This window comes from Arachis ipaensis, chromosome B08, assembly GCF_000816755.2.
Source record: "Arachis ipaensis cultivar K30076 chromosome B08, Araip1.1, whole genome shotgun sequence".
In the NCBI taxonomy this organism is placed as follows: domain Eukaryota; kingdom Viridiplantae; phylum Streptophyta; class Magnoliopsida; order Fabales; family Fabaceae; genus Arachis; species Arachis ipaensis.
In genome coordinates, this window is record NC_029792.2 from 1,349,177 (window position 1) to 1,362,871 (window position 13,695).

The following is a 13,695-nucleotide window of genomic DNA, read 5'->3' on the forward strand; positions in this document are numbered from 1 at the left end:
AGGTTTTTAGGTTTTTTGTTGTATTTTGATTTTATCCATCAAAAGAGAAGAGATTATATAAAATTCCCTCGCATGTTTGATATTTGTTAAATCAATCGGAATCACGAGCAAATGGAATATTTGTACAATGTGTACAATGAACTATGAGTTATAAAATGAACATCATTTATATTATCTAGAATAACCATTCGAGTACCAGGAATAATAAACATTTTATGTCATGAAACCACTCATCTCAAAAACTTAAACTAATTTTGGGATTTATCAAGGATCAAATTCTTGACCTTTTAGATCTAAAGCTCTGATATAATGTTATGAAACTATTCATTCCAAAAGTTTAAGTTGATAGGAAAAGGTAATACTAATGGTTATATCTCTAATATTGAATTGGACATCCTTAAATCTCCATTGTACATATTGTATAGATATTCCATTGACTTCCTATACTTCCTTAATCAAAAAATGCTACGTGTTTAAGTTGTTTGGAGAATGAAATTTTTTTTTGGTCAGATGGATTAAACAGTCCTTAATCCTAGACATTAAACATGTATTATACATCTACACACTACATGAATTTATTTAAGAATTTTTTTTTTTATCTATAACAATATATAATGCCAAAACATGAGGTTTGGTGTCCAATTTTCTATTTCCTATTTTAACCCTACTACCATAATTCAAAAATATTATACAGTTACTTATTTTTCTACCATATTTCAGTTACAAAAACTCACCCATAACTTCTATTCAATTCTTTACTCCACAATCTCTTTTTTATTTTTTTATTGTTTTGTGGCCATATATGAAATGGAAAAAAAAATAATTAGAAGCCAACAAGTGTTTAACCAGTAGTGATAAATAGTATTTTTATAGATCTTATTATATTTTGAGATATTCATTTAAATTATATTTTGTTTAATTTTATGTTAGTCTTTGTTTGTACTTTGTATAGTGTTATTTTGAGTATGTCTGTGAGTATTGTACTCTGATGGTCTGTCCGGCAATTTAGCCTAATTCTAATTATTCTATTAGAATATTTTTTGTAATCATAAAAAATATATCTTTTTTATTTTTTTTATAATTTCATCTATTCTACTATTTTTTTGACCTCTTAATACACTTTGTTATATTTCTCTTGCTACTATTATTTTGTTACCTTCAATACCATCGATTTCATCACATCCATCGTTACAAATTTCATTTAGTTTACAAAGATAGTGTTCTATCTTTTTCTCTTACCAAGGAAAAACGAATTTTTTTTCATCTAAGATGTATTCTTTATTTTTTTAAATATGTCTTTTGTTACACATAATTTTTAATTGAATAATCTTGAAACGCTTATATATTTATTTTTATGGTCAATAAATCTAACAATTTTTCAAGACTAAACAAGTTATTGATAAGAAGATATATGATGAATTACGAAGAGTTTTGTCCAGATACACAATTTTTATACTCTCCTATTTTGTTTATTAATTATTCTTATATTTTGATATTTAAAAACGAAAAAAATAAGCATTCTCATTTCTTCTATTTTTCACTATTTATAAAAAAATGAAGGCCCATTTATATTCAGATTTATATTTTGACCTACCACTTAAAAAAGATGAAGATAAATATGAATATCCATGACATTTAAGTAAAAATTATCTTTTGTAAATAACTAACATGCATTTTGGTTTATATATACTATTTTTGAATTAGAATAATGTTATTATCATTATTTTTTGAATTATATTTTGTTTATAATAATTTTAATTTTAATAAAATATATGATATAAATAAAGTCACGTCAACGTTAAAATAAAAACATACTTATCTAATAAATTTGAAGAGTGAATAATATGTTAACAAAACAATAAATTAATATCTTAAAAACAATAGAAAAGCGACTGTTAGTGCCTGTTGAGCCGCTAGTAAGACTTAAACCCGGATGCAGCTACTTGCGAAGCAGCAAATCCTGCCACTAGCACCAAGCCCTCGGTTGCAGAATCAAGTTTAACAAAATTGTTAAAATTAAAAAATTACTTACGGACCATTCTCTCTCTTCCCTTTAATGATCGTTCCTTCTTCTTTTACGAAAATTTGTGTTATGCTTTAAAATTTGTGTAGGACAAAAAATGCGAAAAATGCAATCCGCACTTTGATTAGATGCTAGTGGAGCACATACTCGTACGCATGTTACTGTTTTTATAAAATATAAAGATCAAAATTTTTTAAACGAGAAAGTTGGTAAAATAATAAATTGAAAAGTTACTCTTAAATTAAGATAATATATTAACTATTTACTCTATTATTTTACCAACTTGTTGCTCGAGAGAATCCAAATTCAAAATATAAATATACATTTTAAGAAGACGAGGATTCTGTGATATGCTCAAGATAGATGCAAAATTGTTGAGGACATGGATCAACTATAACAAGTTGCTGTTAACTGTCAACACTTAACATCTCTCATTCTGTGGAGATGGCAATTCAGAGAGGGTTCTCGAAATCGAAAGCGACGAAATCAGCGACATCCCCGATCCTGGTGCTAGCGGCAACTGTCACCGCCATTGCCATTATCTTCCTTATCTTCTCTCTCCTCTCCACCACTTCTTCAAACGCCAATTATCCGCAACACCACCAACTCCGAAGGTACCTATATTGGGGCGACAGAATCGATTGCCCCGGAAAACACTGCGATTCCTGCGAGGGTTTGGGCCACCAGGAATCAAGCCTCCGCTGCGCTCTCGAAGAAGCCCTCTTCCTCCAAAGGTACTCTTTTTCTTTTCTGCAATCTTACTATTTACCTCTACCTACATTCTATTAGCTTTGTAACTTTATTGTGAGGTGTTGGATTTAATTGAAGTGCAGAACCTTCGTTATGCCGTCTAGGATGTGCATCAACCCCATACACAACAAGAAAGGGATCCTTCACCATTCCGTTGCTAATGCTACTTCTGAGGAAATGTGAGTTCTTTTCTTTCTTCAATGTTGATGTGTTTTTCGTTACTCAATTCATGTGTCTGGATCCGTTCTTGTTTACAGTTTCTGTGAGGTGAACAAACATTGCTGCTTGTCATGGTTTTAAATTGTGCTTTCTTGTTGTATTGTGATTGCTATGGGAAGTTGGAGCTGATGCAGCTGCTCTTGCTATCATGATTCAGTTATAGAAACTGTTGGGCAATAGGTGGGCAGGTAGTTCTTGTGCCATGGATTCTTTGTATGATGTGGACAGGATGTCCGAGACTATTCCCGTGATTTTGGACAATTCAAAAGAGTGGTATCATGTTCTGGAAACGAGCATGAAGCTGGGAGCCAGGGGAGTTGCACATGTGCAGGGTGTTAGCCGTGTCGAGCTTAAACAGGATACTCACTATTCAGGTCTGTTGCTTATCAACAGAACCGCTAGCCCTCTTTCTTGGTAGGTCAGCCAACCTCTTTTGGTTATGACGTATGTTTAGTATAGAATTTCATGGAAGTTTGATTATTGATTGTAAAATCATGGCTCGAAATTTATGTTATTAGACCCTAGACATACAGGATTCCTCCTAATATTTGGCAGTTATATGTGAACATGATTATTACTTCTATCTAGTCATTATTCTTCTAAAAATTTCCAATTTTCTTGAGATGTGAGTAATGATGGTGTTTCAGGTTTATGGAATGCAAGGATCGAAACAACCGTAGTGCTATAATGTTGCCATACTCGTTTCTGCCATCAATGGCAGCACGTAAACTAAGAGATGCAGCAGAAAAGGTCCACCTGACACACAATCTTTTTAAAGCTTCTCTTTAAGTTTGGTAAACTTCTCGTGCTAGATATATTGATTTATTATATTTTATAAGATGTTTATTGCTTGAATAATACATTACTGTAATGGTAGTGCTTTATAATATACTTTAGAGTGTGCCTACAGTGTTCTATGGCCAAATATCTTCACTGCTTTATAATACACCTTCTCCCTTCCTTTGGAGAGATTATAGGTGAGGGTTTAGGATTTAGGGTGAGTGAGTGAGAACTGTTGGTTTGTTTGTGAAAATTTTCAATGAAGCAAAGGGTTGGATGTTATTGTCTAGATTCTTCTATGTATCCATGCTTGAATGTTTCATTTATGTGCTACTCAAGGATTTCGCAGCAGATTTTCCTTACGTTGATTTTTTATCCAAAAGAAATTTCATGGAGAGGAAAGAAATGAAGTGGGAATTGGGGAGAGGTAAGACATCCTCTGAAGCAGAAATGAAAAGAATGACTAGGAAAAGGTACTAAGCAAGAAGGCAACATTGATACCCAGAGTCTTCCCGTAAAGGTAGCAGTGAATACTTTGAAACAGCCATTAGGAGAGCATAAACAAAGGAGCTGTTTGGGATGAACCACAAATTAGAGAGGGTAGAGATTATGGGTAGACTGATGTTCTGATTTCCTGATTCATAAAATTTCAGTGAAGTTAGAGCAATTTCCTGTTTTTTTGCTTCTTTCTGAGGAAAATAAAATTATACCTAGTACAGACATGCCCTTTCGATATACAGAAATATGTGCTGAGGTCCTCCTAGGAGACATCATCTTCTTTCCCAATCCTCCACATGATGATATTTTACTTTACATCCTGAATAGAGTTCTCGTTGTAGATGAATTATATTGTGATCTATGTATGTTTGCAGTGATTGTCAGGACTTGTGATACAGTCACTTATCTAAGATTTTGAATTCATGGCTTGATTGATGAAATTTAATTATGCAGCTCATATATGAGTGTTATTCTGCAAATTTGAGAATTTTGTGATTATAGTTATAACATGCTGGCTGAGTTCACACTATAGCCTTACATTCAAAAAACTATTTCCAAGTTTCACTGTTCAATTTCTGACCTGCTTGGTCACAGATCAAAGCACAACTTGGTGAATATGATGCCATACATGTCCGTCGTGGGGATAAAATAAAGACCAGGAAGGACAGATTTGGAGTAGCAAGGAGCCTGCATCCTCACCTTGATAGGGATACGCGAGCGGAATTTATACTCTGCAGAATCGCAAAGTGGGTCCCTCCTGGAAGAACCTTATTTATTGCTTCAAATGAAAGGTCTCCTGGATTTTTTTCACCGCTTGCTGTCAGGTAACTGTTCTATTGTGCACATGGGTTCCTAGAAAATTGAAACTTTTAAAGGTAGTATAATTTAGGAATCTATATGGCGTAATCTAGAATATTTATATTCATCATTGAATGAAGTTGATCTTTTCAATTTTATGATGTTATAAATATGAAATACTTGTTACTCATGAACCATCAAAGGATGTGCATTACATACTGGACTTGTGTGTCATTTTTTCGGTTCCAATAACATGTGGAGTTATCAAATTGTGCAATAGCTGTATCATACTAGTCTCCATGGCTGTGAAAGACTTCATCTGCATGCATGCCGGTGTTTGTGTGTTTGTTTCTTCGTGTGCATTCATCGAGACATGAGATTATTTTCTCTTAAGTTGGGCTATAATATCCTATCTTGTATCTGCTTTCTATTGGTTCACCTATTGCGGTGAAAATGTTGTGTTCATATGCAGTTTGGACACCACTTAAATCCACACCCTATCCAATGGATGGAGTGTGAGTGTGCCCCATGACCTATAAGAACATATAACACAACTCTATTGCGGTTGGTTCTTATATTTTACCCAATCACATTGATCATATAATTCATGGAACAATGACTCTTTAAAGGTTTTGTATCTCGATGTAGCTTTCGGCTGAGATTACGTTCTATTGATGTTCATGATGATTCAAATTCAAATTTGCAGGTACAAAATGGCATATTCTTCAAACTACAGTCAACTCCTGGATCCCTTGATTGAGAACAATTACGAGTTATTCATGGTGGAGAGACTTATCATGATGGGTGCGAAAACCTTCATTAGAACATTCAAAGAAGATGACACTGATCTTAGCCTCACTGATGATCCCAAAAAGAACACAAAAGTTTGGCAAATACCTGTCTACACAGCGGATGAACCATGCTGACACCTATATACATAGTACACTACAATTTCTATGTAATCCACATTAAGTAGAAACACTTGCATGATCCCAAATCTTTGGGAAGAAATGCTAAGGGACTAGGGAAATGTGAGCCTTAGTTCATATGTTGTAAATTTTGAGGTTAGTTAGAACTAAAATTAGATTCATTCTTTAAATGCATTATGCATGTATTTATTTCGCTCCGAAGCTGACAAGGCCATCTCTTTTCTTTCATTTTTGTTTTCACTATCGTTTGTTTTTATGTCTGAGGTTTGAGCCGAAACTAGGAATCATATTTCATACATACAAATCCTATTCAGCAAATCGGCTTTCTTTAAAGCTTCAAATCATAATTTGGTAAATTCTCATCTCTTATAACTCTGATCAGAATATGTTTTTTGCATATTTAAAATAGAAATCTTGAAGACATATTAAGAGAGAAAAAAACAAATTCTAGCATTTCTCCCCGATATTCCAATCAAATATTTTTTTTTTAATTTTCTTTTTGTAATTTGTTGGATGTCCATTTTTGAAGAGTTATGTTTGGTACTATTTATTTTATATAAGATTTTAGCTATTTAATGTTTATCATTGAACTGAATTTTAATGAGATCTAGTATGTTATCCAATAATGGATGAATTATTACAATGTTATATGCAAAATTAGTAGAATAATTAGTTTTCATTCTTGAATGTCCAAAGAGCATCTGTATAATTTGTGTTCCAAACAGAAAATTCAAGATTCATTTACTAGTCACGATTTTGTTACATCTGTTTTCTTTTGGATTTAAGTAATTGAACTAAACTAAGATTTCCTAACATATAAAAAGGGTTAGTTGATACAAAAAAGTCTTCGAAGCTAAAAGATTTAATCGAAAGTTAAGGTAATGAAACTAAATTATATCCAAGAAGTGTGAATAAGGTTAGCTCAATTGGCATGTGCGATAAATGATATAGGATTCAGGATTGAACCGAATTGTGTAAGTGCAGTATAAGCTTTCCTCTTTCCACCTTAAAGTTTTATTTAGGATAGATATAAATCATAGAGAGTCTTTGCTATATTTAAATGGAACTAGAAATATAGAATTAAAAAGGAAAAGAAAGAGAGAGAGAGAGGGTATAAGACTATATAAGCAGCCGATAAGATGCCCAGAAAAAATCAGAAGACAATTTTTTTTACGCCAAATATCGCTCAAAATGTAACAAAACTCATCTCTGTATGAAAACATCATTTTAAAAGGGTTCTTGTCAAATGTTCTCTAGCTGTAGCCCATGCTTGAGTAAGTGTCTGCAATATCAGAAGTTCAATGTCAGAAGAAGACCGCAGTTATTTTTATCAGTCAAATGTCGAGACTAATTTATACACAACAAATTGACCAAATATACCTTACATAATATGTGATTAAGATTCTCAATAATAATTTGACTATTTGAGGAACAAATCCAACAACCTCGCGTCTATATGGCAAATCATATGTTTCTAATGTGCAAATTAAAACAATAAGCAACATTACTGCCACAAATTAACTGAGAATTTTGCATTACCTGCTCAGACAAGGGGGACTCTGCATCCAAGTTATGGGAGGTCACTTTTTCAGCAATTAATGGTCCATTTGTTTCAAGTATCATTCTTCAAAGCAGAAATTGTTTAAAGAAACAAATTAAAATTTTACGCAAATACCAAATTGTGTAATAATAATAATATAATAATAATAATAATAATAAAAAATCACATACCCTCCATCAACAATCTCGTCAAGACATAAGAGAACGAGATCCAAATTTTCAAGTGCCTCTCTTTTGTCAACATTATTTCTGTAAACAGCACAAAATATTACGTTTGATGAGTAAAAGCAAATGTATAGTTATAACTAGCAAAAAAAAAAGGACCTGAATACCTCAAGAGAAGCGTGATTGCATCAAAGAAACCCTGAAGAACTGATGATAAAATGATCTCATTCTCATCATCACTGCCGGTGATAAAGAAATGCAGGTCTTGTACAAATTTGTAAATAATGATATTGTTCTCAAGCAATGTTATCTCAGCTGCAGATTACACGAAACAATGTATTGGAGTATTGGTCATCAAAGAAGCATTACAAACATGAGAACCTCTATGATATCAACCAACCTTTCTACCTAGTAAACAGAACACTTAATTATGCTTCCACTAAAATTTAGAGCATGCTAGGTTGCTAGCCATTGCAGACTCACTTCCCCCAATGGAAAATTTTGATATTTTTTAATTGCTAACATCATAAAAAGGGTGATTAAATTTGAATACAAAGGAGTTCTAGTTTAAATGGCTAATACAAGCAGATACACAAAAACATAAGGAACCCTAGGAACATTGTGTTGTTGTTACCTTCTGTTCGAGCATTGGTCTTAACGGTCTTACTGAACACAAACTTCTCAAAAGCAAGCTTTGCACTGTTTGTTGGCCAGTCATCTGAAAAATATTTGACTGCAACACGCTTTCCCTCGGAATCCAAAAGAAGAATATTCTTTATCGCCGGACACGAGACCTAAAGATCAAACCATATATGCAGATGATATCAATCACCAACAATTTCACAACATTATCCAGATTCACATTATTCAAGGCCATATATAGTCCATCAAACTTTATGATATAATAATTAATCTTGTCTAATAAGACCTGCAGCATTGAATCAAATCTATTCCTTCTATGATCAAATTAACAAATCGTTTGGCAAAGATCAATAAGAAAAAGACGACCTAATTGGATCTGAATTCTGAAATGAAAATCAGTTACGACACTAAGAATCTGCGATTGGGAATATATTAGCAACATATTCATCAGCTTTATAGAAATTCGAAAACAATCGATGATACAATAACAAGATACAACAGTAATTTTCAGCTGAAAACGATAGAGAGGAAGAGAGAATTACATGATGCGCCATTGAAGAGAAACGGAATGAATGAGAGAGTGCGGGGAATTTTGAGATCTAAAAAGTGTGACATTGGGATTTCATTTACGCGGGGAACAAGGGTAATTTCGTAAATATATCGCGAACCATTGGCCTAATAATAATATTTCACCTTCCAAGTAGCCGATAATTTATGTTCAAACTGACCAATCCTCTTCGAGTTTTCAAATAACATTTTATTTTAACAAATTCACTCAATTATCTTTGCATAAATCTTCTGCATTAACATTTAATTTTAACAAATTAAGTCAAATGAAGTTGGTCACGCATTGTGCATGTATTTTACATATGTGGTTGGTACAGAGAAAAAAAGCAAATGAAATGGAGTATTAAATTATACATTGAATTGGATATGATGATATGAACAAAATGAATTAATTAATTAATCATGGGCTGTAGAAGAAGGGACCACACTTGCATCTCCAGCTCTCAGGCTCATAATTGGCGTAGTGAATGGCTAAATGAGTGCGCTTGCCGGTGCTGGGAACTTGAATGGCTTCACATGGTGTGCAACCATAGCACTTGTGCTCACAGCTTGGTGGACTTGACCCTATTTTCTTCACTGCTTTCCAATTTTCCAACGACTTCATCTTCTTTAACCATCACCAGCCAAGACAAAAACAATTTGGGAAATGCTATGTAAACAATGATTATTTTAAACAACATGAACAACCACCAATCAAATAAAAATACACTACACCCTAATGAGAAGTGCTAGGTAAACAATGACTATTTTGAACAATATGAACAACCACCAATCAAATAAAAATACACTACACCCTAATTTAATGCTACTAATTAAATTTACTCTTTTAATCCTATTAATTCACATCGTTTACACATTGTTCATTGGGTAGGTAGACAAAAAAAAGCCAGAACTTGCCTTATTTAGCATTAATTAATTGTCGCAACAATGAATGAATGCTAAATAAGTCAAATTATGGTTGTTTTTGGCTGATTTTCTTTGGTTACCAAACATTTCCGTTGTTCAAAAATATTATTGGTTACCTATACTTTTCCCACCCTAATTTAATGCTATTAATTAAATTTATGGTTAATTTACTCTTTTAACTCTATTAATTCACATTGTTCACACATTGTTTAAAAATATTGTTGGTTATCTATACTTTTCCAAACAATTTGGGTCAGAATAGAATAGAGAATGGAACCACTAAGTAAAAGAGAAAAATGTGCACAATACACGTACCTTTTCTGACTCTATAGTAGTATAGGGTGGTGAAGACTTTGGTGCTGCTGACTCATTTGTACCTGATGATTAAGCATGGATAAAACACAAGATCATGATGAATGACATGCTGTGAAAAATGCTATAACAGAGATGCCAATTTATCTTCAAAGATATTGACAGATCACAATTTACTTAAGAACTATGAGGATGGTAAAAGGACACAATATGACACGGGACATATAGAAATACGAATTTCAAACTTTTGTTAAAACTGTGTTTGGAGAAGTATTTCTTTATATAGATTGAAAGGTTGTTGTGTCTAAAATGTATCCGATATGCAGACACAGTAACCGAATGAAGTATATGTTTTTCATAGTTTAACAATAGTGTCCTTCCTTTCATATTAGCATGGAAATAGCTAAAGACATATAGAGAAGTTCTAAGAAAAGTAGGAGCTTAACACTAAAATAAGTCCTTCTTTCAAGGTGCATGTTATGTTTACTTAAGCTAATGGAAACTTTCACTTCTCCAACAATTGATCATATAAGAAGACTATATTTAATTTATGAACCAAAATTTAAAGCAAATTCAATTTTGAGGGGATAGAATAATTGATTTTGGGAGCTATAGCATGCAAGCAAAAAATATGCTAAAAATGGTATATAGGGTAAAGAAACCTGGATGGGACATGGCATGATCTGGAGAAAAAGGCCTCTTAGCTACAGAAACCCAACTCACTGATTGGAGAACAATCAGAAAGCACAAGAATCTTCCCTTCATTCCAGCTTCTTTTTGGGTCAAAATCACAAATTATGAATGTGATGATGATATCTAAATCCTCCCCTTCAGTAGAATAGGCAAGGCATGATGATTGCTACAACATATATATAGAAGCAAGAGAAGAACTGCTATCAAAGCGATTTTGCTTCACAATGCAAGCAAGTGATGCACTGCTAGTTAAGGAGGCTAGCTTTCTGGGTCAGTGATTTTCACTGTCTTTCTTTTTTCTGCCTCTAATGGTAGCTTCGATTGCTTACCTTTCTATACAAGCCAAAGCTCTCTCTGAAGAAAGAAAAAAAGGGTCTAAAAAGAGAGTAGTACTACATATGGTGGTCCACAAGTCCAGAATAACAGCACCCTTTTTAGGCCTTGAACACCCTGCAAAGACACCCTAATCATAATTATATATCTGATATATCATATGATATTGCAGTTTAAAAATAATAACAATAATAGCTTTGACACCTAGAATGCAGAGCTTTTGTCTTCTACTGATGCTTTCTTTGCCCCATCCCTCACACTAAGAAAGAAAGAAAGAAAGAAAGATATATACAGTATCATCAATGCCACAGTGCTACTTAATTATATGAAGTGGAAAGAAGGTACCACAGCCTTTGAGACATTCAAATCTTGCACCAGAAAAATATATGTTTATACATTACACATAATAATAGTATTTAATGAAGTTAGTTAAGGTTTTCTTTTACTGTGTTCACTTTAATTGTGGTGTAGTAGTACTAGAGTCAACTTTTCTACTGGGTGGTTGTTGAGAGAACAGATGATCTGAGCCATTGAATGAAGAAACAGATTATGTAGTAGTACATTTATTTATGATGGTTGAAGGGGGGGCATTATTATTAGTATTTATTGATGGAAAAAAAGCAGCTATGATAGTAGCATGGGGCACTTGGAGGGTTCAGTTGCATTTATTCACTGCTCTCATCTGCTACTAAGACTAAAGCTCTTTTTAGGAATTAGAAAAAAGTATCTACTCTACTAATTAATAGGGTGTGGCCAATTCAGCATTTGTGTAAGAACTTATTAATTAAAGCATTTCATTAATTAATTAATATCATATTATATTGCAGCTAGCATTTGAATTTTGATTTTCATAAGACTTGATCACATTATTCTTTGGTGATCACATTTGGGTTCACATCAAAATGCCAACAATTTTGCCAGGGATCTTGCAATGCACGTAACATCATCAGTTAATTTCAAACATTCCATCCAAATTGTATTATGGCCACAAAGACAATGTAATGGTCATTTTGGTTCATGATCATCACAATCATAATTATTTCCAGCTTGGAGAGGGTCATTTTTGTGGCCACCTACAATTTTCAAAGGCCACATGTATGTCTTAGTGATACACATACTTTATAATACATTGTCACGCGTTATGGGATACATCTGCTTCATGAAAAAAAAAAATAATTAAATTAGTTAGAAGTAATACTAAATAAAAATTATCAGCGAGTCAAAAATAGAAAATTAGTTTAAATATAAGATAAATAAATTAAAAATATTAATCATCTAACATTTCTCGTATTATATATACCAAAAAAAAGCATTTGCGGCTTTAATAAAATCACAAGATGGTTAAAGGCACAGAGAGAGTGTTTCATCACATTATTTGTGACTAGTAATTTAGTATTGTTTAGTGAGTAAGAACCATTGATTTTAAAGTCATCCCATGAGATTGTCTGTGCTATTGTTGTAATAAGACAAAATAACAATTGGAGTGAACAAGAAAGAAAAAAATAAAAGTAGTACAAAAGCTTAGTGGACAAGACAAATACATATACATACAAATATATATAGGTTTAGTGTTAGTATGTGTTTGGAAGATGGAAATAATAAGGGGAAATTTGACATGTGTTTCATGATTGCTAGATTCCTTGTTGGGATTAATTGCGTGCCTCAACTACGTACGGCTTCAAGCTTCTGTTTCACACATTTCATCGTACTCTTTTGGAGCTTCATTTCTTGTGTGCTACCACCAAAGGGTTGTAAAGGTAATAAATCATATCCAAACTCCTCCTTTTACCTTCTCGGAAATGTTTGGTAACCAAAGAAAATCAACCAAAAACAGTCATAACTTGCCTTATTTAGCATTTATTAATTGTTGCGGCAATTAATAAATGTTAAATAAGGCAAGTTCTCACTATTTTTTTTGTCTCCCTAGCATTACCTCTTACCTTCTCTTTCATTTATATTATCGGAAATGTTTGGTAACCAAAGAAAATCAGCTAAAAACAGTCATAACTTACCTTATTTAGCATTTATTAATTGTTGCGATACTTATATTATATTAAAAAAAAGAAAAAGTATAGGTAACTAACAATATTTTTGAACAATGTGAATTAATAGGGTTAAAAGAGTAAATTAATCTTAAATTTAATTAGTAGCATTAAATTAGGATGTAGTGTATTTTGATGTGATTGGTAGTTATTCATGTTGTTCAAAATGATTATTATTTACCTCGCATCGTGAAAAAATTGATAAAGTCATAAAATAATATATTAATTATTTTTAATTTTGTAATTTTTATAAAATCCATAAAAAAATGTGGAGAATTATCTTTTGAAAATAATAATATTGCTCTCGTTTTTTATAATGTCACTCTACATATGATATTTTTAATTATATTTTTCAAGAATTAAAAAAAAAGTGACATCATTAAAAGAGAAGTAGCATATCCATTTTTATTTTTTATTAATTAACAATAACTAATTTTTTATTATAAATTATTTTTTTAACTATTATGAAGAAAATTTA

General features: G+C 32.3%; 4 protein-coding genes across 8 annotated transcripts in view; 2 read left to right on the plus strand and 2 right to left on the minus strand.

Moving 5' to 3' along the window:
* On the plus strand, positions 2,297-6,225 carry LOC107614160. Of its 2 annotated transcripts, none has more exons than XM_016316387.2 (6): positions 2,297-2,757; positions 2,857-2,952; positions 3,173-3,406; positions 3,640-3,742; positions 4,865-5,094; positions 5,775-6,225. In XM_016316387.2, exons 1-6 carry the CDS (start codon positions 2,468-2,470, stop codon positions 5,992-5,994), a joined length of 1,173 nt encoding a protein of 390 aa, XP_016171873.1. In that variant the 5' UTR covers positions 2,297-2,467; the 3' UTR covers positions 5,995-6,225. The 2 variants fall into 2 exon arrangements, with proteins under 2 accessions (XP_016171873.1, XP_020964159.1); XM_021108500.1 differs by having other exon boundaries at positions 2,878-2,952.
* LOC107611837 (coatomer subunit zeta-3) lies at positions 6,971-9,051 on the minus strand. Its single transcript, XM_016313728.2, has 6 exons — positions 8,907-9,051; positions 8,357-8,516; positions 7,890-8,037; positions 7,729-7,806; positions 7,537-7,621; positions 6,971-7,279 (listed from the first exon to the last, which is right to left on the minus strand). Exons 1-6 carry the CDS (start codon positions 8,916-8,918, stop codon positions 7,220-7,222), a joined length of 543 nt encoding a protein of 180 aa, XP_016169214.1. The 5' UTR covers positions 8,919-9,051; the 3' UTR covers positions 6,971-7,219.
* LOC107612418 (EPIDERMAL PATTERNING FACTOR-like protein 6) lies at positions 9,149-11,056 on the minus strand. 2 transcript variants are annotated; one of them, XM_016314133.2, is made up of 3 exons: positions 10,812-11,056; positions 10,153-10,214; positions 9,149-9,535 (listed from the first exon to the last, which is right to left on the minus strand). In XM_016314133.2, the coding sequence occupies exons 1-3, from the start codon at positions 10,912-10,914 to the stop codon at positions 9,332-9,334; spliced, it is 369 nt and encodes a 122-aa protein (XP_016169619.1). In that variant the 5' UTR covers positions 10,915-11,056; the 3' UTR covers positions 9,149-9,331. The 2 variants fall into 2 exon arrangements, with proteins under 2 accessions (XP_016169619.1, XP_016169618.1); XM_016314132.2 differs by having other exon boundaries at positions 9,149-9,538.
* Positions 12,484-13,695, plus strand: part of LOC107610284 (IQ domain-containing protein IQM5-like) — a 6,512-nt gene continuing 5,300 nt past the window's right edge. For 2 of the 3 annotated variants that reach the window (XM_021108499.1, XM_021108498.1), the window contains exon 1: positions 12,484-12,932. The gene's annotated coding sequence lies outside the window, so the exon portion shown is untranslated. The remainder of the gene's footprint in view (positions 12,933-13,695) is intronic. The other variant, XM_016312350.2, reaches the window with a different exon arrangement.